Source organism: Oncorhynchus masou, chromosome 28, assembly GCF_036934945.1.
Source record: "Oncorhynchus masou masou isolate Uvic2021 chromosome 28, UVic_Omas_1.1, whole genome shotgun sequence".
Taxonomy (NCBI): domain Eukaryota; kingdom Metazoa; phylum Chordata; class Actinopteri; order Salmoniformes; family Salmonidae; genus Oncorhynchus; species Oncorhynchus masou.
Genome location: NC_088239.1, coordinates 3,263,543 through 3,288,068, shown reverse-complemented (window position 1 = coordinate 3,288,068; position 24,526 = coordinate 3,263,543). Strand labels below are relative to the sequence as shown.

General features: G+C 42.2%; 1 protein-coding gene across 1 annotated transcript in view; it reads right to left on the bottom strand.

Moving 5' to 3' along the window:
• The window catches only part of vipr1b (vasoactive intestinal peptide receptor 1b), a 316,767-nt gene that overhangs the window by 57,184 nt on the left and 235,057 nt on the right, over positions 1–24,526 (bottom strand). Inside the window, exons 7-9 of the mRNA XM_064941134.1 lie at positions 17,537–17,690; positions 17,085–17,145; positions 4,476–4,548 (exon numbers count right to left, since the gene is read on the bottom strand). Of these exons, the coding sequence (XP_064797206.1) occupies positions 4,476–4,548; positions 17,085–17,145; positions 17,537–17,690 (288 nt within the window). The remainder of the gene's footprint in view (positions 1–4,475; positions 4,549–17,084; positions 17,146–17,536; positions 17,691–24,526) is intronic.

Sequence of the window (24,526 nt, the reverse complement as noted above, 5' to 3'; positions counted from 1 at the left end):
TGTGGACTGTACTGAACTCTACTAAACTCTACTGGTTTGATCTGTACCCTACACTACTAACTCTATTGGTGTGTTCTGTTTTGTACTGTCTAAACTGTTTTGTACTGTCTAAACTCTACTGGTGTGATCTGTTCTGTACTCTACAAAACTCTACTGGTGTGGTCTGTACTGTACTCAACAAAAGTCTACTCGGGTGTTCAGTACTGTACTCTACAAAACTCTACTTGGATGTTCTGTTTTGTATTCAACTAAAATATACTCAGGTGGTCTGTCCTGAACTCTACTAAACTATACTGGTGTGATCTGTACTGTACTGTACTAAACTCTACTCCTGTGTTCTGTACTGTACTGTTCTAAACTCTACTGGTATGGTCTGTACTGCACTCGAATAAACTCTACTGGTGTGGACAGTACTGCACTCTACTAAACTCTACTGGTGTGATCTGTACTGTACTCCAATAAACTCTACTGAACTCTAATAAACTCTATTAAACTCTACTGGTGTGGACTGTACTGAACTCTACTAAACTCTACAAGTGTGTTCTGTACTGTACTCTACTAAACTCTTATGCTGTGTTCTGTACTGTACACTACTAAACTCTACTCGGTTGTTCTGTTTTGTACTCTACTAAACTCTACTGGTATATTGTATTTTGTACTCTACTAAACTGTACTCCGTCGTTCTGTTTTGTGCTCAATTAAACTCTACTCGGGTGTTCTGTACTGAACTCTACTAAACTCTACTGATGTGTCTGTACTGTACTCTACTAAACTCTACTGTTGAGCTCTGTACTATATTCTTCAAATCTCGACTGTGAGTTCTGTTCTGTACTGTTCTCTACTAAACACTGCAAAACTCTACTGGTGTGTTGTGTTCTCTACTCTGCTTAACCATACTGGTGTTTTCTGAACTCTACTTAACTCTACTAGTGTGTTCTGTACTCTACTTTTTCTAAACTCAAATAAAAACAACTAAACTAAACTGGTGAGTTCTGTACAGTACTGTACTCTACTTTACTAAACTCTACTGGTGTGGTCTGTACTGTACTCTACAAAACTCTACTTGTATGGTCTGTACTGTACTCTACAAAACTCTACTGGTGTGGTCTGTTCTGTACTCTACAAAACTCTATTGGTGTGGTCTGTACCATACTCAACTAAACTCTACTGGTGTGGTCTGTTCTGTACTCTACAAATCTCTACTGGTATGGTCTGTTCTGTACTCTACAAAACTCTACTGGTGTGGACTGTACTGAACTCTACTAAACTCTACTGGTTTGATCTGTACCCTACACTACTAACTCTATTGGTGTGTTCTGTTTTGTACTGTCTAAACTCTACTGGTGTGATCTGTTCTGTACTCTACAAAACTCTACTGGTGTGGTCTGTACTGTACTCAACAAAAGTCTACTCGGGTGTTCAGTACTGTACTCTACAAAACTCTACTTGGATGTTCTGTTTTGTATTCAACTAAAATATACTCAGGTGGTCTGTCCTGAACTCTACTAAACTATACTGGTGTGATCTGTACTGTACTGTACTAAACTCTACTCCTGTGTTCTGTACTGTACTGTTCTAAACTCTACTGGTATGGTCTGTACTGCACTCGAATAAACTCTACTGGTGTGGACAGTACTGCACTCTACTAAACTCTACTGGTGTGATCTGTACTGTACTCCAATAAACTCTACTGAACTCTAATAAACTCTATTAAACTCTACTGGTGTGGACTGTACTGAACTCTACTAAACTCTACAGGTGTGTTCTGTACTGTACTCTACTAAACTCTTATGCTGTGTTCTGTACTGTACACTACTAAACTCTACTCGGTTGTTCTGTTTTGTACTCTACTAAACTCTACTGGTATATTGTATTTTGTACTCTACTAAACTGTACTCCGTCGTTATGTTTTGTGCTCAATTAAACTCTACTCGGGTGTTCTGTACTGAACTCTACTAAACTCTACTGATGTGTCTGTACTGTACTCTACTAAACTCTACTGTTGAGCTCTGTACTATATTCTTCAAATCTCGACTGTGAGTTCTGTACTGTACTGTTCTCTACTAAACACTGCAAAACTCTACTGGTGTGTTGTGTTCTCTACTCTGCTTAACCATACTGGTGTTTTCTGAACTCTACTTAACTCTACTAGTGTGTTCTGTACTCTACTTTTTCTAAACTCAAATAAAAACAACTAAACTTTACTGCTGAGTTCTGTACTGTACTATTCTCTACTAAAACACTACAAAACTCTACTGGTGTGTTGTGTACTCTACTCTACTTAACCATACTGGTGCTTTCTGTACTCTACAAAACTCCACTAGAGTGTTCTGTACTCTACTTTTTCTAAACTCTAATAAAAACAACTAAACTAAACTCGTGAGTTCTGTACAGTACTGTACTCTACTTTACTAAACTCTACTGGTATGATCTGTTCTGTACTCTACAAAACTCTACTGGTGTGGTCTGTTCTGTACTCTACAAAACTCTACTGGTGTGGTCTGTACTGTACTCTACAAAACTCTACTGGTGTGGTCTGTACTGTACTCTACAAAACTCTACTGGTGTGGTCTGTTCTGTACTCAACAAAACTCTACTGGTGTGGTCTGTACTGTACTCTACAAAACTCTACTGGTGTGGTCTGTTCTGTTCTGTACTCTACAAAACTCTACTGGTGTGGTCTGTACTGTACTCTACAAAACTCTACTTGTATGGTCTGTACCATACTCAACTAACCTCTACTGGTGTGGTCTGTTCTGTACTCTACAAATCTCTACTGGTGTGGACTGTACTGAACTCTACTAAACTCTACTGTTTTGATCTGTACCCTACACTACTAAACTCTACTGGTGTGATCTGTTCTGTACTCTACAAAACTCTACTGGTGTGGTCTGTACTGTACTCAACAAAAGTCTACTCAGGTGTTCAGTACTGTACTCTACAAAACTCTACTTGGATGTTCTGTTTTGTATTCAACTAAAATATACTCAGGTGGTCTGTCCTGAACTCTACTAAACTATACTGGTGTGATCTGTACTGTACTGTACTAAACTCTACTCCTGTGTTCTGTACTGTACTGTTCTAAACTCTACTGGTATGGTCTGTACTGCACTCGAATAAACTCTACTGGTGTGGACAGTACTGCACTCTACCAAACTCTACTGGTGTGATCTGTACTGTACTCCAATAAACTCTACTGAACTCTAATAAACTCTATTAAACTCTACTGGTGTGGACTGTACTGAACTCTACTAAACTCTACAGGTGTGTTCTGTACTGTACTCTACTAAACTCTTATGCTGTGTTCTGTACTGTACACTACTAAACTCTACTCGGTTGTTCTGTTTTGTACTCTACTAAACTCTACTGGTATATTGTATTTTGTACTCTACTAAACTGTACTCCGTCGTTCTGTTTTGTGCTCAATTAAACTCTACTCGGGTGTTCTGTACTGAACTCTACTAAACTCTACTGATGTGTCTGTACTGTACTCTACTAAACTCTACTGTTGAGCTCTGTACTATATTCTTCAAATCTCGACTGTGAGTTCTGTACTGTACTGTTCTCTACTAAACACTGCAAAACTCTACTGGTGTGTTGTGTTCTCTACTCTGCTTAACCATACTGGTGTTTTCTGAACTCTACTTATCTCTACTAGTGTGTTCTGTACTCTACTTTTTCTAAACTCAAATAAAAACAACTAAACTAAACTGGTGAGTTCTGTACAGTACTGTACTCTACTTTACTAAACTCTACTGGTATGATCTGTTCTGTACTCTACAAAACTCTACTGGTGTGATCTGTTCTGTACTCTACAAAACTCTACTGGTGTGGTCTGTACTGTACTCTACAAAACTCTACTTGTGTGGTCTGTACTGTACTCTACAAAACTCTACTGGTGTGGTCTGTACTGTACTCTACAAAACTCTACTGGTGTGGTCTGTACTGTACTCTACAAAACTCTACTGGTGTGATCTGTTCTGTACTCTACAAAACTCTACTGGTGTGGTCTGTTCTGTACTCTACAAAACTCTACTGGTGTGATCTGTACGGTACTCTACAAAACTCTACTGGTGTGATCTGTTCTGTACTCTACAAAACTCTACTGGTGTGGTCTGTACTGTACTCTACAAAACTCTACTGGTGTGGTCTGTACTGTACTCTACAAAACTCTACTGGTGTGGTCTGTTCTGTACTCTACAAAACTCTACTGGTGTGGTCTGTTCTGTACTCTACAAAACTCTACTGGTGTGGTCTGTTCTGTACTCTACAAAACTCTACTGGTGTGGTCTGTACTGTACTCTACAAAACTCTACTGGTGTGGTCTGTTCTGTACTCAACTAAACTTTTCTGTACTGTACTTTACTAAACCCTCTTCTCTCTACAGTAATAACCATACCACCTACTTCTGAGGGAATCAGAGTGGGAGTTGAATCCCTTCATGTTGAAAGTTGAGGAGCGGCTGAACAACTCACCAGGATGGAGGCCAGGATTGGTGTCTTAATGATCCACCAGAACATCTCAGTCTGCTCAATTATGTCCCAGCACCTGGTAACATATAGGTGACATCACATGTAATATTACATGTCCCAGCACCTGGTAACATATAGGTGACATCACATGTAATATTACATGTCCCAGCACCTGGTAACATATAGGTGACATCACATGTAATATTACATGTCCCAGCACCTGGTAACATATAGGTGACATCACATGTAATATTACATGTCCCAGCACCTGGTAACATATAGGTGACATCACATGTAATATTACATGTCCCAGCACCTGGTAACATATAGGTGACATCACATGTAATATTACATGTCCCAGCACCTGGTAACATATAGGTGACATCACATGTAATATTACATGTCCCAGCACCTGGTAACATATAGGTGACATCAAAAATATTATTACATATCACACAACACCTGGTAACATATACACTACTGTTCAAAAGTTTGTGGTCACTTAGAAATGTCTTTGTTTTTGAAAGAAAAGCACATTTTTTGTGCATTTAAATAACATCAAATTGATCAGAAATACAGTGTAGACATTGTTAATGTTGTAAATGACTATTGTAGCTGGAAACAGATTACTTTTAATGGAATATCTACATAGGCCCATTATCAGCAACCATCACTCCTGTGTTCAAATGGCAGGTCGTGTTAGCTAATCCAATTGTATCATTTTAAAAGGCTAATTGATCATTAGAAAACCATTTTGCAATGCTGTTGTCCTGATTAAAGAAGCAATAAAACTGTCCTTCTTTAGAATAATTGAGTGTCTGGAGCATCAGCAATTGTTTGTTTGATTACAGGCTCAAAATGGCCAGAAACAAAGACCATTTCTTCTGAAACTTGTCAGTCTATTCTTGTTCTGAGAAATGAAGGCTATTCCATGCGAGAAATTGCCAAGAAACTGAAGATCTCGTACAACCATGTGTACTACTCTCTTCACAGAATAGCGCAAACTGGCTCTAACCAGAATAGAAAGAGGAGTGGGAGGCCCCGGTGCACAACTGAGCAAGAGGACAAGTGCAATAGTGTGTCTAGATTGACAAACAGATGCCTCACAAGCCCTCAACTGGCAGCTTAATTAAATAGTTCCCACAAAACACCAGTCTCAATGTCTGCAGTGAAGAGGAGACTCCGGAATGCTGGCCTTCTAGGCAGTGTTCCTCTGTCCAGTGTCTGTGTTCTTTTGCCCATCTTAATATTTTACTTTTTATTGGCCAGTCTGAGATATGGTTTTGTCTTTGCAACTCTGCCTAGAAGGTCAGCATTCTGGAGTCGCCTCTTCACTGTTGACGTTGAAACTGGTGTTTTGCTGGTACTATTTAATGAAGCTGCCAGTTCTGACTGGGTGTATTGTATCCATTGATTATTTTAGAACATAACCTAAGTGCCTCATGAGCTAAGTTCTTAAACCATTAGCAAGCCTGTTTTACCCCTAAGTTTGTAAACAAACTATATATCCTCAAAACATGGTTAAAACTGTGATATCATGGATTCTATGTCCTTGAATCCATAGTTCTGTCTATGAATTTCAGAGTGGTTATATTTCTCCAGCCCTCATCCCTCAGCTTTTTACTGAAATAGTGGTGGGGAGTACCATTTGTTACTGTTTCAACTGCTGAATGCTGCTTTAAGGTCAACAGCATCATGAACCTTACACACTACCAGGACATTTGAGATAAAAACCTGTTTGCTTCTTCCTGGAGAATGAAATTAACTCCAAGCACACATCAAATTCCACAAAGAAAAATGTACCACTAAATGTACATTCTGCATGGACATCTCAGTATTTGAGATGAGAAGGACCTCCTTAAACTTGACCCCAAAAACATCTGGGTCAGATGGTTTAGACCCTTTCTTCTTTAAGGTTGCTGCCCCTATCATCGCCAAGCCAATCTCCAATCTTTTTAACCTGTCTCTCATCTCTGGGGAAGTCCCCATTGCTTGGAATGCAGCCACGGTGTATCCTTTATTTAAAGGGGGAGATCGAGCTGTTCCTGTCTGTTTTAGGCATATTTCTATTTTGCCCTGTTTATTAAAAGTGTTGGAAAAATTTGTCAATAATCAACTGACTGGCTTTCTTTATGTCTATAGTACATTCTCTGGCATGCAAGCTGGTTTCAGCTCAGGTTATGTCACTGCAACCTTAAAGGTCCTCAATGATGTCACCGCAGTGATGCTCCAGTGTTCCACCTTGGTGATTGTGTCTGGCACCTCCTGGTGGAGAGACGTTTCGAACAACCAAGACTCTTCCTGCAGCTGGACTCTTCCTAGATCTGGACCCTTCCTAGAGCTGGACTCTTCCTGGAGCTGGCCGCCCGGCCAAACTGAGCAATTGGGGGAGAAGTGCCTTGGTCAGGAAGGTGACCAAGAACCCGATGGTCACTTTGACAGAGCTCTAGAGTTCCTTTGTGTAGGCGGGAGATCCTTCCAGAAGGACGGCTATCTCTGTAACACTCCACCAATCAGGCCTTTATGGAAGAGTGGCCAGACGGAAGCCACTCCACAGTAAAAGGCACATGACAGCCCGGTTGGTGTTTACCAAAAGGCACCTAAAGACTCTCAGACCATGAGAAATAAGATTCTCTGGTCTGATGAAACCAAGATTGAATTATTTGGCCTGAATGCCAAGAGTCACGTCTGGAGTAAACCTGGCACCATCCCTATGGTGAAGTATGGTGGTGGCAGCATCATGCTGTGGGGATGTTTTTCAGCGGCAGGGACTGGGAGACAAGACGGGATTGAGACAAAGATGAACGTAGGGATCTTTGATGAAAACCTGCTCCAGAGTGTTCAGGACCTCAGACTGGGGCGAAGGTTCACCTTCCAACAGAACAACGACCCTAAGCACACAGCCAAGACAATGTAGGAGTGGCTTGAGGACGAGTGGCCCAGCCAGAGCCCGGACGTGAACCCGATCGAACATCTCAGGAGAGACCTGAAAATAGCTGTGCAGCAACACTACCCATCCAACCTGACAGAGCTTAAGACTTTCTGCAAATAATTATGGGAGAAACTCCCCAAATACAGATGTGCCACGCTTGTAGCGTCATACCCCTGAAGACTTGATGCTGTAAACACTGCCAAAGGTGCTTCAACAAAGAACTGAGTAAAGGGTCTGAAAACATATGTAAATGTGATATTTCAGTAGTGTTTTTTTACTTTCCAAAAATGTAGCCTCTTCTGGCTGTTTAAAGTACCTGGTAAAGTAGACTACTATTTGAATATGTCCCAGCATCAGAGACAAGATAACCAGACGTGTTTGTTGTGGTTTGTTGCTATCCTTACTTTTTTCTATTTATATTTTTTCTCTCGCTCAACTTTTTTAATTCAAAGCGTCCGGGGTGAAAATAATTATCTGGACGTGGTTCATCAGGACCGACACCAGCCGAAGCTAAGTAGTAACATTAATTAACCTCTTTGGGCTAGGGGGCAGTATTTTGACGTCCGGATGAAAAGCGTGCCTAAATTAAACTGCAATAAACTGCATGTTACTAAGGCCCAGAATAATTGGTCGATTTGGATAGAAAACACTCTAAAGTTTCTAAACCGCTAAAATAATGTATGTGAGTATAACAGAACTGATATGGCGGGCGAAACCCAGAGGACAAACCATCCCCCCCCAAAAAATGTCAGCCTACCACTGTTTTCAATGGCTGTCATGTTTATTATGAGGCAAAATCATCCCAGATTGCAGTTCATAGGGCTTCCACTATATGTCAACAGTCTTTAGAAAGAGTTTGAGGCTTGTTTTTGGAAAAATTAGCTTGAATTTGTATTTTTTTTAACTGGCTCCCATTTTGGCTGTAGTGTTTTCATGCGCGTGGATGAGAGCGCATACTTTGTTGTTTATCTCCGGTAAAGACAAAAACGATTCTCCATCTTAAATTTTATAATTTATTTACGTATTAGGGTAGCTGAGGTTTGATTATAAACATTGTTTGACATGTTTGGAGAAGTTTATTGGTAACGTTTGAGATTAATTTTGTTTGAGATGCATTTTGATAGAGGGAAACCGGTGGATTATTGAATGAAGAGCGCCAGCTAAACTGAGATTTTGGGGTTATAAAGAAGGACTTTATCGGACAAAAGTACCATTTGTGATGTTGCTGGGACCTTTTGAAGTGCCAACAGAAGAAGATCTTCAAAGGTAAGGCTTTTATTATATAAGTGGGAGAACTTGCACAATTGGTGGCTGACTAAATACTTTTTTTGCCCAACTGTATATAATATAATATGGCAGATTAGGATAGAAAACACTCTAAAGTTTCCAAAACTGTCAAAATATTGTCTGTGAGTATAACAGAACTGATTTTGCAGGCAAAACCCAGAGGAAAATCCAACCAGGAAGTGCTGTTATTCTGAAACCTCTCTGTTCCATTGCATGCCTATCCTCCATTTAACCTCTTGAAACTCCCCATCCCGGATCCGGGATCGTGACTAAAGCCTCAGGCTCATTAGCATAACGCAACGTTAACGATTTCTGAAAATCGCAAATAAAATGAAAATAATGCGCCTACTCTCAAGCTTAGCCTTTTCTTAACAACACTGTCATCTCAGATTTTCAAAATATGCTTTTGAACCATAGCAATTGACTAATTTGTGTAAGAGTATGCTAAGCTAGCTTAGCATTTTGAGTAGCATTTAGCACGCAACATTTTCACAAAAAACAGATAACCAAATAAATAAAATAATTTACCTTTGAAGAGCTTCGGATGTTTTCAATGAGGAGACTCTCAGTTACATACCAAATGCGCAGTTTTTCCTGAAAGCGTCTGTGTGTAGGAGAAATCGCTCCGTTTTGTACATCACATTTGGCTACCGAAACGAACCGAAAATTCAGTCACCTACAACGTCAAACTTTTTCCGAATTAACTCCATAATATCGACCGAAACATGGCAAACGTTGTTTGGAATCAATCCTCAAGGTGTTTTTTCACATATCTCTTCATTGATATATCGTTCGTGGAAGCCTGCATTCTTCTCTGAATTCTGTGGAAAAATACTTGCAGCTGACTTTTGCGCACCAATTTCGGCGCAGGACACCGGGCGGACACCTGGTAAATGTGGTCTCTTATGGTCAATCTTCCAATGATATGCCTACAAATACGTCACAATGCTGCAGACACCTTGGGGAAACGACAGAAAGGGCAGACTTACTCCTCTCGCATTCACAGCCATATAAGGAGACAATGGAAAACAGAGCCTCAAAAATCCTGCTCATTTCCTGGATGCCGTCTCATCTTGGTTTTGCCTGAAGCTCATGTTCTAGGGCACGCACAGAAAATATCTTTGCAGTTCTGGAAACATCAGAGTGTTTTCTTTCCAAAGCTACCAATTATATGCATAGTCGAGCGTCTTTTTGTGACAAAATATTGCGCTTAAAACGGGCACGTCTTTTTATCCAAAAATGATATAGCGCCCCTATAGCGCCCCTAGAGTTTCAAGAGATTCATTTCCCCATGGCTTCCACATGGTGTGAACAGTCTTTAGACATAGTTTCAGGTTTTTATTCTGAAAAATGAGCGAGAAGGATAACATCACGTCAGTGGATAGCTGACGGTGTCCCAAGATGTCTTCATGCGCGCGACACAGGAACGAGACCTTTTCTTTCTCTCTTGTATTGAAAAGGCTACCGTCCCATTGAAATATTAACAATTATTTATTGTAAAAACAACCTGAAGATTGATTATAAAAAACGTTTGACATCTTTCTACAAACTTTACGGATACTATTTGGAATTTTCGTCTGCCCGTCATGACCTGCACGAGCCTGTGGATTACTCAACAAAACGTGCCAACCAAAAGGATATATGTTTTTTTAGCAAAAGTTTTTGGATATAAAAAGAGTCTTTATTGAACAAAACAAACATTTATTGTGTGACTGGGAGTCTCGTGAGTGCAAACATACAAAGATCATCAAATGTAAGCGATTAATTTTATTGCTTCTCTGACTTTCGTGACCAAACTACTTTGCTGCTAGCTGATTTTAATATTTTGTCGACTGAGAACTGTCCTCAAATAAACACTTGGTGTGCTGTAAAGCTTTTTTGAAATCTGACACGCCAGGCGGATTAACAACAAGCTAAGCTGTGTTTTAGTATATTGCACTTGTGATTTCAATATATGTTACTAAATATTTGTAGTAATTTAATTTGAATTTGGCACTCTGCATTTCAGCGGATGTTGGCAAAAATGATCCCGCTAACGGGATCGGTGCGCCAAGAAGTTAACCTTTTTGGGATAGGGGGTAGCATTTTCACTTTTGGATGAATAGTGTGCCCAGAGTGTAACAGTAACATCTTTGGGCTAGGGGGCAGTATTTTGACGTCCGGATGAAAAGCGTGCCCAAATTAAACTGCCTCCTACTCTGTCCCAGATGCTAATATATGCATACTATTATTAGTATGGGATAGAAAACACTCTGAAGTTTCTAAAACTGTTTGAATGATGTCTGTGAGTATAACAGAACTCATATGGCAGATGAAAACCTGAGAAAAATCCAACCAGGAAGTGGAACATCTGAGATTTGTAGTTTTTCAAGCTTGAGAACACACAATGAGATATGGATGAGGTTGCACTTCCTTCGGCTTCCACTAAGATGTCAACCTTCTTTTGAAACTTGAATGAGGATTCTACTATAAAGGAGGGGCTCATGAGACCTCTTTGAGTCAGTGGTCTGGCAGAGTGCCTTAGTCTCATGACGCGCGCTCCCGACAGAGTTACCTCTCGTTCCAGTGCTTTTCTGAAGACAAAGGAATTCTCTGGTTGGAACATTATTGATGTTTTATGTTAAAAACATCCTAAAGATTGATTACATACAACGTTTGACATGTTTCTAAAGAACTGTAAAGGAACCTTTCGAGTTTTTGTCTGGATGAAGTGCCTGCGCCTCATGAAGATAAATTACTGGGCTGAAAATGCTAACAACAAGTGACTATTTGGACTTAAATGATGGAACTTTATGGAACAAATCAGTCATTTATTGTCAAACTGGGATTCCTGGGAGTGCCTTCTGATGAAGATCATCAAAGGTAAGTGAATATTTATGGTGTTGTTTCTAACTTTGTTGATTCCAAAATGGCAGATATTCCTCTGGCTGTTTTGGGTTCTGAGCGCCGTTCTCAGATTATGCTTGTTCCGTAAGTTTTTTTTTGACACTTGTATCTTTTATCAATGTTTATTATGAGTATTTCCGCAAAATCACCTGATGTTTTGGAATCAAAACATTACTGCACATAAGGCGCCAATGTAAACGGAGAGTTTTGGATATAAATATGCACATTATTGAACAAAACATACATGTATTGTGTAACATGATGTCCTATGAGTGTCATCTGATGAAGATCATCAAAGGTTAGTGATTAATTTGATCTCTATTTCTGCTTTTTGTGACTCCTATCTTTGGCTGGAAAATGGCTGTGTGTTTTTTCGACTTGGCTATGATCTAACATAATTATATGTTATGCTTTAGCTGTAAAATTTTTGAAATCGGACACGATGGGTAGATTAACAAGATGTTTATCTTTCATTTGCTGTTTTGGACTTGTTAATGTGTGAAAGTTACATATTTCTAAAAAATATTTTAGAATTTCGCGCGCTGCCTTTTCAGCGGAATGTTGTTGAGGGGTTTCGCCTGCACTAGAAAGGTTAATGTTTTTCGTCATAATCCTGGACTATCGGACCACCATTTTATTACGTTTGCAATCGCAACAAATAATCTGCTCAGACCCCAACCAAGGATCATCAAAAGTCGTGCCATAAATTCTCGGACAACCCAAAGATTCCTAGATGCCCTTCCAGACTCACTCCACCTACCCAAGGACGTCAGAGTACAAATATCAGTTACCCAACAAACTGAGGGACTCAATTTAACCTTGCGCAATACCCTAGATGCTGTCGCAACCCAAAAAACTAAAAATCATTTGAGAAACTAGATCCCTGGTATACAGAAAATACCCGAGCTCTGAAGCAAGCTTCCAGAAAATTGGAACAGAAATGGTGCTACACCAAATTGGAAGTCTTCCGACTAGCTTGGAAAGACAGTACCGTGCAGTATCGAAGAGCCCTCAGTGCTGCTCGATCATCCTGTTTTTACAACTTAATTGAGGAAAATAAGAACAATCCCAAATGTATTTTTGATACTGTCGCAAAGCTAACTAAAAAGAAGCATTCCCCAAGAGAGGATGGCTTTCACGTCAGCATTGATAAATTCATGAACTTCTTTGAGGAAAAGATCATGATCATCAGAAAGCAAATTACGGACTCTTTATATCTGTGTATTCCTCCAAAGCTCAGTTGTCCTGAGTCTGCACAACTCTGCCAGGATCAAGGGACACTCACGTTTTTAGTAGTATATCTCTTGACACATTGATGATTTTTTTTTATTTTTTATAAAATAACCAAACCTTCAAGCTGCATACTGGCCCCTATTCCAACTAAACTACTGAAAGAGCTGCTTCCTGTGCTTGGCCCTCCTATGTTGAACATAATAAAAGGCTCTCTATCCACCGGATGTGTACCAAACTCACTAAAAGTGGCAGTAATAAAGCCACTCTTGAAAAAGTCAAAACTTCACCAAGAAAATATAAAAAAACTAATCGGCCTATATCGAATCTCCCATTCCTCTCAAAATTTCTTGGAAAAGCTATTGCGCCACAACTCACTGCTTTCCTGAAGACAAACACTGCTTTCCTGAAGACCCCATCATAGCACTGAGGCTGCACTTGTGAAGGTGATAAATGACCTTTCATGTCATCAGTCCGAGGCTCTGCATCTGTCCTCATGCTCCTAGACCTTAGTGCTGCTTTTGATACCATCGATCAGCACATTCTTTTGGAGAGATTGGAAACCCAAATTGGTCTGCATGGACAAGTTCTGGCCTGGTTTAGATCTTATCTGTCGGAAAGATATCAGTTTGTCTCTGTGGCTTGTCCTCTGACAAATCAACTGTAAATTTCGGTGTTCCTCAAGGCTCCATTTTAGGACCACTATTGTTTTCACTATATATTTTACCTCTTGGTGATGCCATTCATAAACATAATGTTAACTTTCACTGCAATGCGGATGACACACAGCTGTACATTTTGATGAAACATGTTGAAGCCCCACAATTGCTCTCTGGAAGCCTGTGCTTCAGACATAAGGAAGTGGATGGCGGCAAATTCTCTACTTTTAAACTCGGACAAAACAGAGATGCTTGTTCTAGGTCCCAAGAAACAAAGAGACATTCTGTTGAATCTGACAAGTAATCTTGATGGTTTTACAGTCATCTCAAATAAAACTGTGAAGGACCTCGGCGTTACTCTGGACCCTGACCTCTCTTTTGACGAACATATCAAGACTGTTTCAAGGACAGCTTTTTTCCCATCTACGTAACATTGCAAAAATCAGAAACCTTCTGTCCAAAAATGATGCAGAAAAATGTATCCATTCTTTTGTCACTTCGAGGTTAGACTACTGCAATGCTCTACTTTCCAGCTACCCGGATAAAGCACTAAATAAACTTCAGTTAGTGCAAAAGATGGCTTCTAGAATCTTGACTAGAACCACAAAACTTGATCATATTACTCCAGTGTTAGCCTCTCTACACAGGCTTCCTGTTTAGGCAAGGGCTGATTTCAATGTTTTACTGCTAACCTATAAAGCATTACAAGGGCTTGCTCCTACCTACCTTTCCGATTTGGTCCTACCGTACATACCTACATGTACGCTACAGTCACAAGATGCAGGCCTCCTTACTGTCCCTAGAATTTCTAAGCAAACAGCTGGAGGCAGGGCTTTCTCCTATTAACTTTTTATGGCTGCAGGGGCAGTATTGAGTAGCTTGGATGAAAGGTGCCCATATCAAACGGCCTGCTCCTCAGTCATAGTTGCTAATATTTGCATATTATTATTATTATTGGATAGAAAACACTCTGAAGTTTCTAAAACTGTTTGAATGATGTCTGGGAGTATAACAGAACTCATATTGGCAGGCAAAATCCTGAGTTGAAATCAAAATAGGAAGTCAGAAATCTGAGCTTGTATGTATTCAGTCCCCAATTAAATCCCCTTCAGATATGAATGACGTTGCACTGCCTAGGGGTTCCACTAGATGTCAACCATCAATAGAAATTATAATGAGGCTTCTATGTTGTTGTGGGAGTGAATGAGAGCAGAATATATCAGATGTCCATCAAACAGCCATTTTGTGATCGTGCTTTTTCCTCATGGTAGTCACTTGCATTCCATTGCTCACGTAGACACGAAGGAATACTCCGGTTGGAACTTTATTGAAGCTATATGTTGAAGCTATATGTTAAAAACATCCTAATGATTGATTCTGTACTTAGTTTGAAATGTTTCTTCGACCGGTAATATCACTTTTTGAAGTTGTTTTCCGATATAACGCTGACCAGAGTTAGCTTTTGGATATGTATACCAAACGCGCTAACAAAAGAAGGTATTTGGACATAAATAACGGACATTTTCGAACAAAGCAAACATTTATTATGGACCTGGGATTCCTGGAGTGCTTTCGGATGTAGATCATCAAAGGTAAGGGAATATTTATCATGTAATTTCTTGTTTATTTTGACGCCATTTTGTGGCTGTGGTGTTTTTACCTTTGAGCGCCGTCTCAGATTATTGCATGTGTTTCTTTTTCCGTAAAGTTTTTTTGAAATCTGACACAGCGGTTGCATTAAGGAGAGGTGTATCTATAATTCCATGTGTATAACTTGTATTATCATCTACATTTATGATGAGTATTTCTGTTGAATGATGTGGCTATGCAAAATCACTTGATGTTTTTGGAACTAGAGAATCTAATGCGCCAATGTCAACTCAGATTTTTTTTATATAAATATGAACTTTATCAAACAAAACATGCATGTATTGTGTAACATGAAGTCCTATGAGTGTCATCTGATGAAGATAATTCAAGGTTAATGATTCATTTTATCTTTATTTCTGCTTTTTGTGAATGCTATATTTCGCTGGAAAATGGCTGTGCTTATTGTGGTTTGGTGGAGACCTAACATAATCGTTTGTAGTGCTTTCGTTGAAAAGCCTATTTGAAATCGAACACTTTGGTGGGATTAACAATGAGAATAGCTTTAAAATGATATGAGACACATGTATGTTTCAGGAATTGTAATTATGAGATTTCTGTGGTTTGAATTTGGCGCCCTCTATTTTCAATGGTAGTTGTCATATCGATCCTGGGATTGCAGCCATAACAAGTTAAACTCCATTTTTATGGAATGGTCTGCCAACCCACGTGAGAGACGCAGACTCGGTCTCAACCTTTAAGTCTTTATTGAAGACTCATCTCCTCAGTAGGTCATATGATTGAGTTAGTCTGGCGCAGTGTGTGAAGGTGAACGGAAAGGCACTGGAGCAACAAACTTCCCTTGCTGTCTCTGCCTGGCCCGTTCCCCTAACCCTATTACGGGGGCTGAGTCACTGGCTTACTGGTGCTCTTCCATGTCGTCCCCACTTGAGTGGGTTGAGTCACTGACGCGATCTTCCTGTCTGGGTTGGTGCCCCCCTTTGGGTTGTGCCGTGGCGGAGATCATTGTGGGCGATACTCGGCTTTGTCTCAGGATGTTAAGTTGGTGGTTGAAGATATCCCTCGAGTGGTGTCGGGGCTGTGCTTTGGCAAAGTGGGTGGGGTTATATCCTACCTGTTTGGTCCTGACTGGGGGTATCGTCGGGCAGGGCCACAGTGTCTCCTGACCCCTCTTGTCTCAGCCTACAGTATTTATGCTGCAGTAATTTGTGTCGGGGGGGTAGGGTCAGTCTGTTATATCTGGAGTATTTATCCTGTCTTATCTTATCTTATGTACTGTGTGAATTTAAGTATGCTTGCTCTAATTATCTCTCTATTTTCTCTCTTTCTTTCTCTCTTTCACTCTTTCTCTCTCTCGGAGGACCTGAGCCCTAGGACCATGCCTCAGGACTACCTAGCCTGATGACTCCTTGCTGTCCCCAGTCCACCTGGCCGTACTGCTGCTCCAGTTTCAACTGTTCTGCCTGTGGCTATGGAACCCTGACCTGTTCACCGGATGTGCTACCTGTCCCAGACCTGCTGTTTTCAACTCTCTAGAGACAGCAGGAGCGGTATTGATACTCTGAATGATCGGCTATGAAAAGCCAACTGACATTTACTCTGAGGAGCTGACTTGTTGCATCCTCAACAACCACTGTGATTATTATAATTTGACCCTGCTGGTCATCTATGAACATTTGAACATCTTGGTCAAGTTCTGATATAATTTCCACCCAGCACAGCCAGAAGAAGACTGGCCACTCCTCATAGCCTGGTTCCGCTCTAGGTTTCTTCCTAGGTTCTGGCCTTTTTAGGGAATTTTTCCAAGCCACCGTGCTTCTACACCTGTATTGCTTGCTGTTTGGTGTTTTGGGCTGGGTTTTTGTACAGCACTCTGTGACATCAGCTGATGGAAGAAGGGCTATATAAATACATTTGATTGATTACAGCTGCAAGTCCCATGAGTCACATGCTGAGGTCTAGCTGGAGAGGACAAGAATTAGACCCCACATGTCGGAGAGCTGTTCTTACCCCACGTCATTATAGTAGGCCTTCGCCACACCCCAAGCTGTGATGAAGATGGTTGGCCCTCCTGCAGGAGATAAGCACACACCCAATCAATGTCTGGTCAATCAAACCCAGAATATAGACAGACAAACTTACCCCAAACAATCAGACAGACACAGACCAATCAGACAGACCGACATACACACTTGCCCAAGCCAATCAGACAGACATGCAGACAGACAAACTCATCACCAGCCAGTCAGACAGACAGCCAGCCAGACAGACACACTTACACCAGCCAATCAGACAGACAGACAGACAGACAGACAGACAGACAGACAGACAGACAGACAGATACAATTACCCCAACCAATCAGACAGACAGACTCACACCAGCCAATCAGACAGACAGACTCACACCAGCCAATCAGACAGACACACTCACCCCAGCCAATCAGACAGGGAGCCACACTCACCCCAGCCAATCAGAATGTAGTACCAGAAGTACTTTCTCTCAGAGAAGAAGGAAACGGCCAATAGGGCGCGGAGATACAGGCCTTCCACCAGCAGCCAGAAGAAGCTGGCCATTATACAGTACTGGAAGAAGACCATCACCGCCTTGCAGCCAACCTGAAAACACAGAGAGATACAGTATCAGCCCACCTGAAAACACAGAGCGATAAATGGTATCAGCCCACCTGACAACACAGAGAGATATAGTATCAGCCCACCTGAAAACACAGAGCGATAAATGGTATCAGCCCACCTGACAACACAGCGAGATAAATGGTATCAGCCCACCTGACAACACAGAGAGATATACGGTATCAGCCCACCTGACAACACAGAGAGATATACAGTATCAGCCCACCTGACAACACAGAGAGATAAATGGTATCAACCCACCTGACAACACAGAGAGATAAATGGTATCAGTCCATCTGACAACACAGAGAGATACAGTATCAGCCCACCTGACAACACAAAGAGATAAATGGTATCAGCCCACCTGACAACACAGAGAGTTAAATGGTATCAGCCCACCTGACAACAGAGAGAGTTAAATGGTATCAGCCCACCTGACAACACAGAGAGATAAATGGTATCAGCCCACCTGACAACACAGAGAGATAAATGGTTATCAGTCCACCTGACAACACAGAGAGATACAGTATCAGCCCACCTGACAACACAGAGAGATAAATGGTATCAGCCCACCTGAAAAAACACAGAGATACAGTATCAGCCCACCTGAAAACACAGAGCGATAAATGGTATCAACCCACCTGACAACACAGAGAGATAAATGGTATCAGCCCACCTGACAACACAGAGAGATACAGTATCAGCCCACCTGACAACACAAAGAGATAAATGGTATCAGCCCACCTGACAACACAGAGAGTTAAATGGTATCAGCCCACCTGACAACAGAGAGAGTTAAATGGTATCAGCCCACCTGACAACACAGAGAGATAAATGGTATCAGCCCACCTGACAACACAGAGAGATAAATGGTTATCAGTCCACCTGACAACACAGAGAGATACAGTATCAGCCCACCTGACAACACAGAGAGATAAATGGTATCAGCCCACCTGAAAAAACACAGAGATACAGTATCAGCCCACCTGAAAACACAGAGCGATAAATGGTATCAACCCACCTGACAACACAGAGAGATAAATGGTATCAGTCCATCTGACAACACAGAGAGATACAGTATCAGCCCACCTGACAACACAGAGAGATAAATGGTATCAGCCCACCTGACAACACAGAGAGTTAAATGGTATCAGCCCACCTGACAACAGAGAGAGTTAAATGGTATCAGCCCACCTGACAACACAGAGAGATAAATGGTATCAGCCCACCTGACAACACAGAGATAAATGGTTATCAGTCCACCTGACAACACAGAGAGATACAGTATCAGCCCACCTGACAACACAGAGAGATAAATGGTATCAGCCCACCTGAAAACACAGAGCAATAAATGGTATCAGTCCACCTGACAACACAGAGAGATACAGTATCAGCCCACCTGAAAAAACACAGAGATACAGTATCAGCCCACCTGAAAACACAGAGAGATAAATGGTATCAGCCCACCTGACAACACAGAGAGATAAATGGTTATCAGTCCACCTGACAACACAGAGAGATACAGTATCAGCCCACCTGACAACACAGAGAGATAAATGGTATCAGCCCACCTGAAAACACAGAGCGATAAATGGTATCAGCCCACCTGACAACATAGAGATATACAGTATCAGCCCACCTGACAACACAGAGAGATATACGGTATCAGCCCACCTGACAGCACACAGAGAGATAAATGGTATCAGCCCACCTGAAAACACAGAGCGATAAATGGTATCAGCCCACCTGACAACACAGAGAGATATACAGTATCAGCCCACCTGACAACACAGAGCAATAAATGGTATCAGCCCACCTGACAACACACAGAGATACAGTATCAGCCCACCTGACAACACAGAGAGATATACAGTATCAGCCCACCTGACAACACAGAGAGATATACGGTATCAGCCCACCTGACAACACAGAGAGATATACAGTATCAGCCCACCTGACAACACAGAGAGATATACGGTATCAGCCCACCTGACAACACAGAGAGATATACAGTATCAGCCCACCTGACAACACACAGAGATACAGTATCAGCCCACCTGACAACACAGAGTGATAAATGGTATCAGCCCACCTGACAACACAGAGAGATAAATGGTATCAGCCCACCTGACAACACAGAGAGATAAATGGTATCAGTCCATCTGACAACACAGAGATAAATGGTATCAGCCCACCTGACAACACAGAGAGTTAAATGGTATCAGCCCACCTGACAACACAGAGTGATAAATGGTATCAGCCCACCTGACAACACAGAGAGATAAATGGTATCAGCCCACCTGACAACACAGAGAGATAAATGGTTATCAGTCCACCTGACAACACAGAGAGATACAGTATCAGCCCACCTGACAACACAGAGAGATAAATGGTATCAGCCCACCTGAAAACACAGAGCAATAAATGGTATCAGTCCACCTGACAACACAGAGAGATACAGTATCAGCCCACCTGAAAAAACACAGAGATACAGTATCAGCCCACCTGAAAACACAGAGAGATAAATGGTATCAGCCCACCTGACAACACAGAGAGATAAATGGTTATCAGTCCACCTGACAACACAGAGAGATACAGTATCAGCCCACCTGACAACACAGAGAGATAAATGGTATCAGCCCACCTGAAAACACAGAGCGATAAATGGTATCAGCCCACCTGACAACATAGAGATATACAGTATCAGCCCACCTGACAACACAGAGAGATATACGGTATCAGCCCACCTGACAGCACACAGAGAGATAAATGGTATCAGCCCACCTGAAAACACAGAGCGATAAATGGTATCAGCCCACCTGACAACACAGAGAGATATACAGTATCAGCCCACCTGACAACACAGAGCAATAAATGGTATCAGCCCACCTGACAACACACAGAGATACAGTATCAGCCCACCTGACAACACAGAGAGATATACAGTATCAGCCCACCTGACAACACAGAGAGATATACGGTATCAGCCCACCTGACAACACAGAGAGATATACAGTATCAGCCCACCTGACAACACAGAGAGATATACGGTATCAGCCCACCTGACAACACAGAGAGATATACAGTATCAGCCCACCTGACAACACAGAGCAATAAATGGTATCAGCCCACCTGACAACACACAGAGATACAGTATCAGCCCACCTGACAACACAGAGAGATATACAGTATCAGCCCACCTGACAACACACAGAGATACGGTATCAGCCCACCTGACAACACAGAGAGATATACAGTATCAGCCCACCTGACAACACAGAGAGATATACGGTATCAGCCCACCTGACAACACAGAGAGATATACAGTATCAGCCCACCTGACAACACACAGAGATACAGTATCAGCCCACCTGACAACACACAGAGATACAGTATCAGCCCACCTGAAAACACAGAGAGATACAGTATCAGCCCACCTGACAACACAGAGTGATAAATGGTATCAGCCCACCTGACAACACAGAGAGATAAATGGTATCAGCCCACCTGACAACACAGAGAGATAAATGGTATCAGTCCATCTGACAACACAGAGAGATACAGTATCAGCCCACCTGACAACACAGAGATAAATGGTATCAGCCCACCTGACAACACAGAGAGTTAAATGGTATCAGCCCACCTGACAACACAGAGAGATAAATGGTATCAGCCCACCTGACAACACAGAGAGATAAATGGTTATCAGTCCACCTGACAACACAGAGAGATACAGTATCAGCCCACCTGACAACACAGAGAGATAAATGGTATCAGCCCACCTGAAAACACAGAGAGATAAATGGTATCAGCCCACATGACATCACAGAGAGATATACAGTATTACCCCACCTGACAACACAGAGAGTTAAATGGTATCAGCCCACCTGACAACACAGAGAGTTAAATGGTATCAGCCCACCTGACAACACAGAGAGTTAAATGGTATCAGCCCACCTGAAAACACAGAGAGATAAATGGTATCAGCCCACATGACATCACAGAGAGATATACAGTATAAGCCCACCTGACAACACAGAGAGATAAATGGAAACCTGGTATTGAGGAAGAAGAGGTTATTAAATTGATCTTGAAGAACATCAACCCACTACTAGCCAGTCAACTCCGAGAACGAGTCACCACTGTCGATGGACTGGTTCGCTTGGGACAGCAGTTTGAGAAGGACAGAGAATGCCAACAGCTATATGACCAGAGAAAGAAACAGACACCCAAACAGTTACCCAAGACAGACCATCAACAACAGCCAGTCTCCAGCCAAGACCCCTCTCATGTTCTGTTGGAGATGTAGCCAAAAGGGACATTCTTCAGCTACATGTCCAAGACCGTATCAAGTAAACCCGTCCAGAAACCACAAATCACAACAGGCCAACACACCTAACTCTTTTCACAGGAATGACCATCCTACTCTGGGTGCTTTAACCAGAGCTGAAACCCCAAGAGTCACTGCCAACGCCCCCCCATCAACATCCCCTTCCTTTCAGTTAATACCGCACCAACTGGTGTTACCCCTGTCCATAGGCCCATGGACAGGAAGAGCCATCTTGGATACCGGGTCATCCTACACACTGCTCAATGAGAAACTGTGGGAGGAGGTTAACGGTCCACAATACAACTTGAAGCCGTGGACAGAAGGTCCACTCTATCTGGCTGATGGTGAGGCTAGACAACCACTTGGATGGAGCGAGGTAGAGTTCCGCCTGTATAACCGCTCCTATATGATTCCTTCTGTTTTCCTACAAACCAGGAACCTTGCTTTTCCTGTCGTGTTGGGAATTGATTTCATGTACTTCAGTGGTGTCCAGATTGATATCGCACACAATTGCTACTGTTTTCCATACAATCCGAGCAAGAAGCATTTCTTCCCATCAGAAGCTACAAAGTTACATGATTGGGGATCAAATGGGGCAGTCTTCTCTGCCGTTGCTCCGGTACCAGTAACCCTTGATAATCCTTATGATGATCTCCTTTTACAGGCTGTGAGAAGAGCTCAGCTGGAACAGCCAGAGGAGTTAAGGCTGTTGGAACAGCTGCAGAATAATGCTGATGTATGTACTTCAAAGCTGGGACGCACCGGGCTCCTGAAGCACAAAATATTCCTTACACAGGAAATGCCGATCAAGCAAAAGCCATATCGTTTGTTCCCAGCGAAGCTAATCATCCAAAAGGGACTCATTAATGATATGTTAACACAAGATATTATAGAACGTTCCTCCTCTCCCTGGGCTGCTCCGGTTGTCCTCATCCCAAAAAAGACTGGTGGTCTTAGATTTTGTGTGGACTATAGGAAGACCAACAATGTTTCCCAGACTGATGCCTATCCTCTTCCCACCATCCATGAGATCCTGGAGTCATTGTCTGGCGCTGTTGTGTTCACTACCCTTGACCTCAATAGTGGTTATTGGCAGGTTGAGATGGACCAGGAAAGCAAGGACAAGACTGCTTTTGTCTGTGCTGAGGGCTTGTTTTCCTTTAAGGTGATGCCCTTTGGATTAAAGAATGCCCCTGCCACTTTCCAAAGACTCATGGAGATTGCGTTAGGTGAGCTCAAAGGGAAGATCTGTTTTGTCTACCTGGATGATATAATTATCTACTCCCAGAACAGAGAACAACACTTTCAAGATCTTCAAGCAGTGTTGGACATGCTAAGAGAAGCTGGTCTGACCTTGAATATGAAGAAGAGCAACTTCTGCCAAACCTCCCTGAAGTTCCTTGGGCATATTGTGTCTTTTGATGGCATTCATGTGGATCCTGAAAAGACAAAGGCTGTACAAGACTTCCCTGTGCCAACCACACTCAAGGCCCTTCAACGGTTCCTTGGTATGGCTGGATGGTACCATCGGTTTGTGTCGAACTTCTCCCAGGTGGCAGAACCCCTCAACGCGTTGAAGCGAAAAGGAGCGAAATTCCAATGGACGGCAGAGTGCCAGACCTCCTTTGAAACCCTGAAACGACACCTCGTCACACCTCCCATTTTAGGTCATCCCAACTTTGATTGCCCTTTTGTTGTTTACACTGATGCAAGTGATGTTGGACTTGGTGCTGTCCTAGTCCAACAGACTGGACTTGGCACTGAAGAAGTGCTAGCGTTCGCCAGTCGGACATTGAATGGAGCAGAACGGAACTACTCCACAACCGAGCAAGAGTGCCTTGCAGTTGTCTGGGCTTTGGAAAAGTGGAGGTACTACCTGGAGGGAAGACACTTCACTGTGGTCACTGACCATTCCTCCCTTGTGTGGGTGTTCAAGACCAACAAACCAAGTACCAGACTCATAAGATGGGCTCTACGATTGCAAGAGTTCACCTTTGCAGTAGAATACAGGAAAGGAAAATACAACACTTCCAGATGCCTTGTCCAAAGCTCCTGCTTGTGATAACGGTGGCCCTCATCTTACATGTGCTACGGTCCTGTCAAGCAGTCGAGACTCACCAATAACTGACTTTCCCATCTCTGATGAGGCCATATGGAAAGTCCAACAGGATGATCCAGAGGTACAGGCGTTGTACCAGACTATCCTGGAAGATAGAAGATGGAAGTCTACCGTGTTGTACAACTACCTCACAGAACCCTCTACCAATTGTATATACCTGAAACTCTAAGCCTACAACTGCTTCAACATTTTCATGAAGACCCATTAGCTGGTCATTTGGGCAGGTTCAAAACCTACAAGCGGTTGCAAGCGTTACTGTACTGGCCACATCTGAGCATGGATGTTAAGTCACACATCCAAAACTGTCAGGTTTGTCAAATGTACAAACCAGAAGGTAGAAAGCCTGCTGGCAAGTTGCAGCAAACGGTGGTT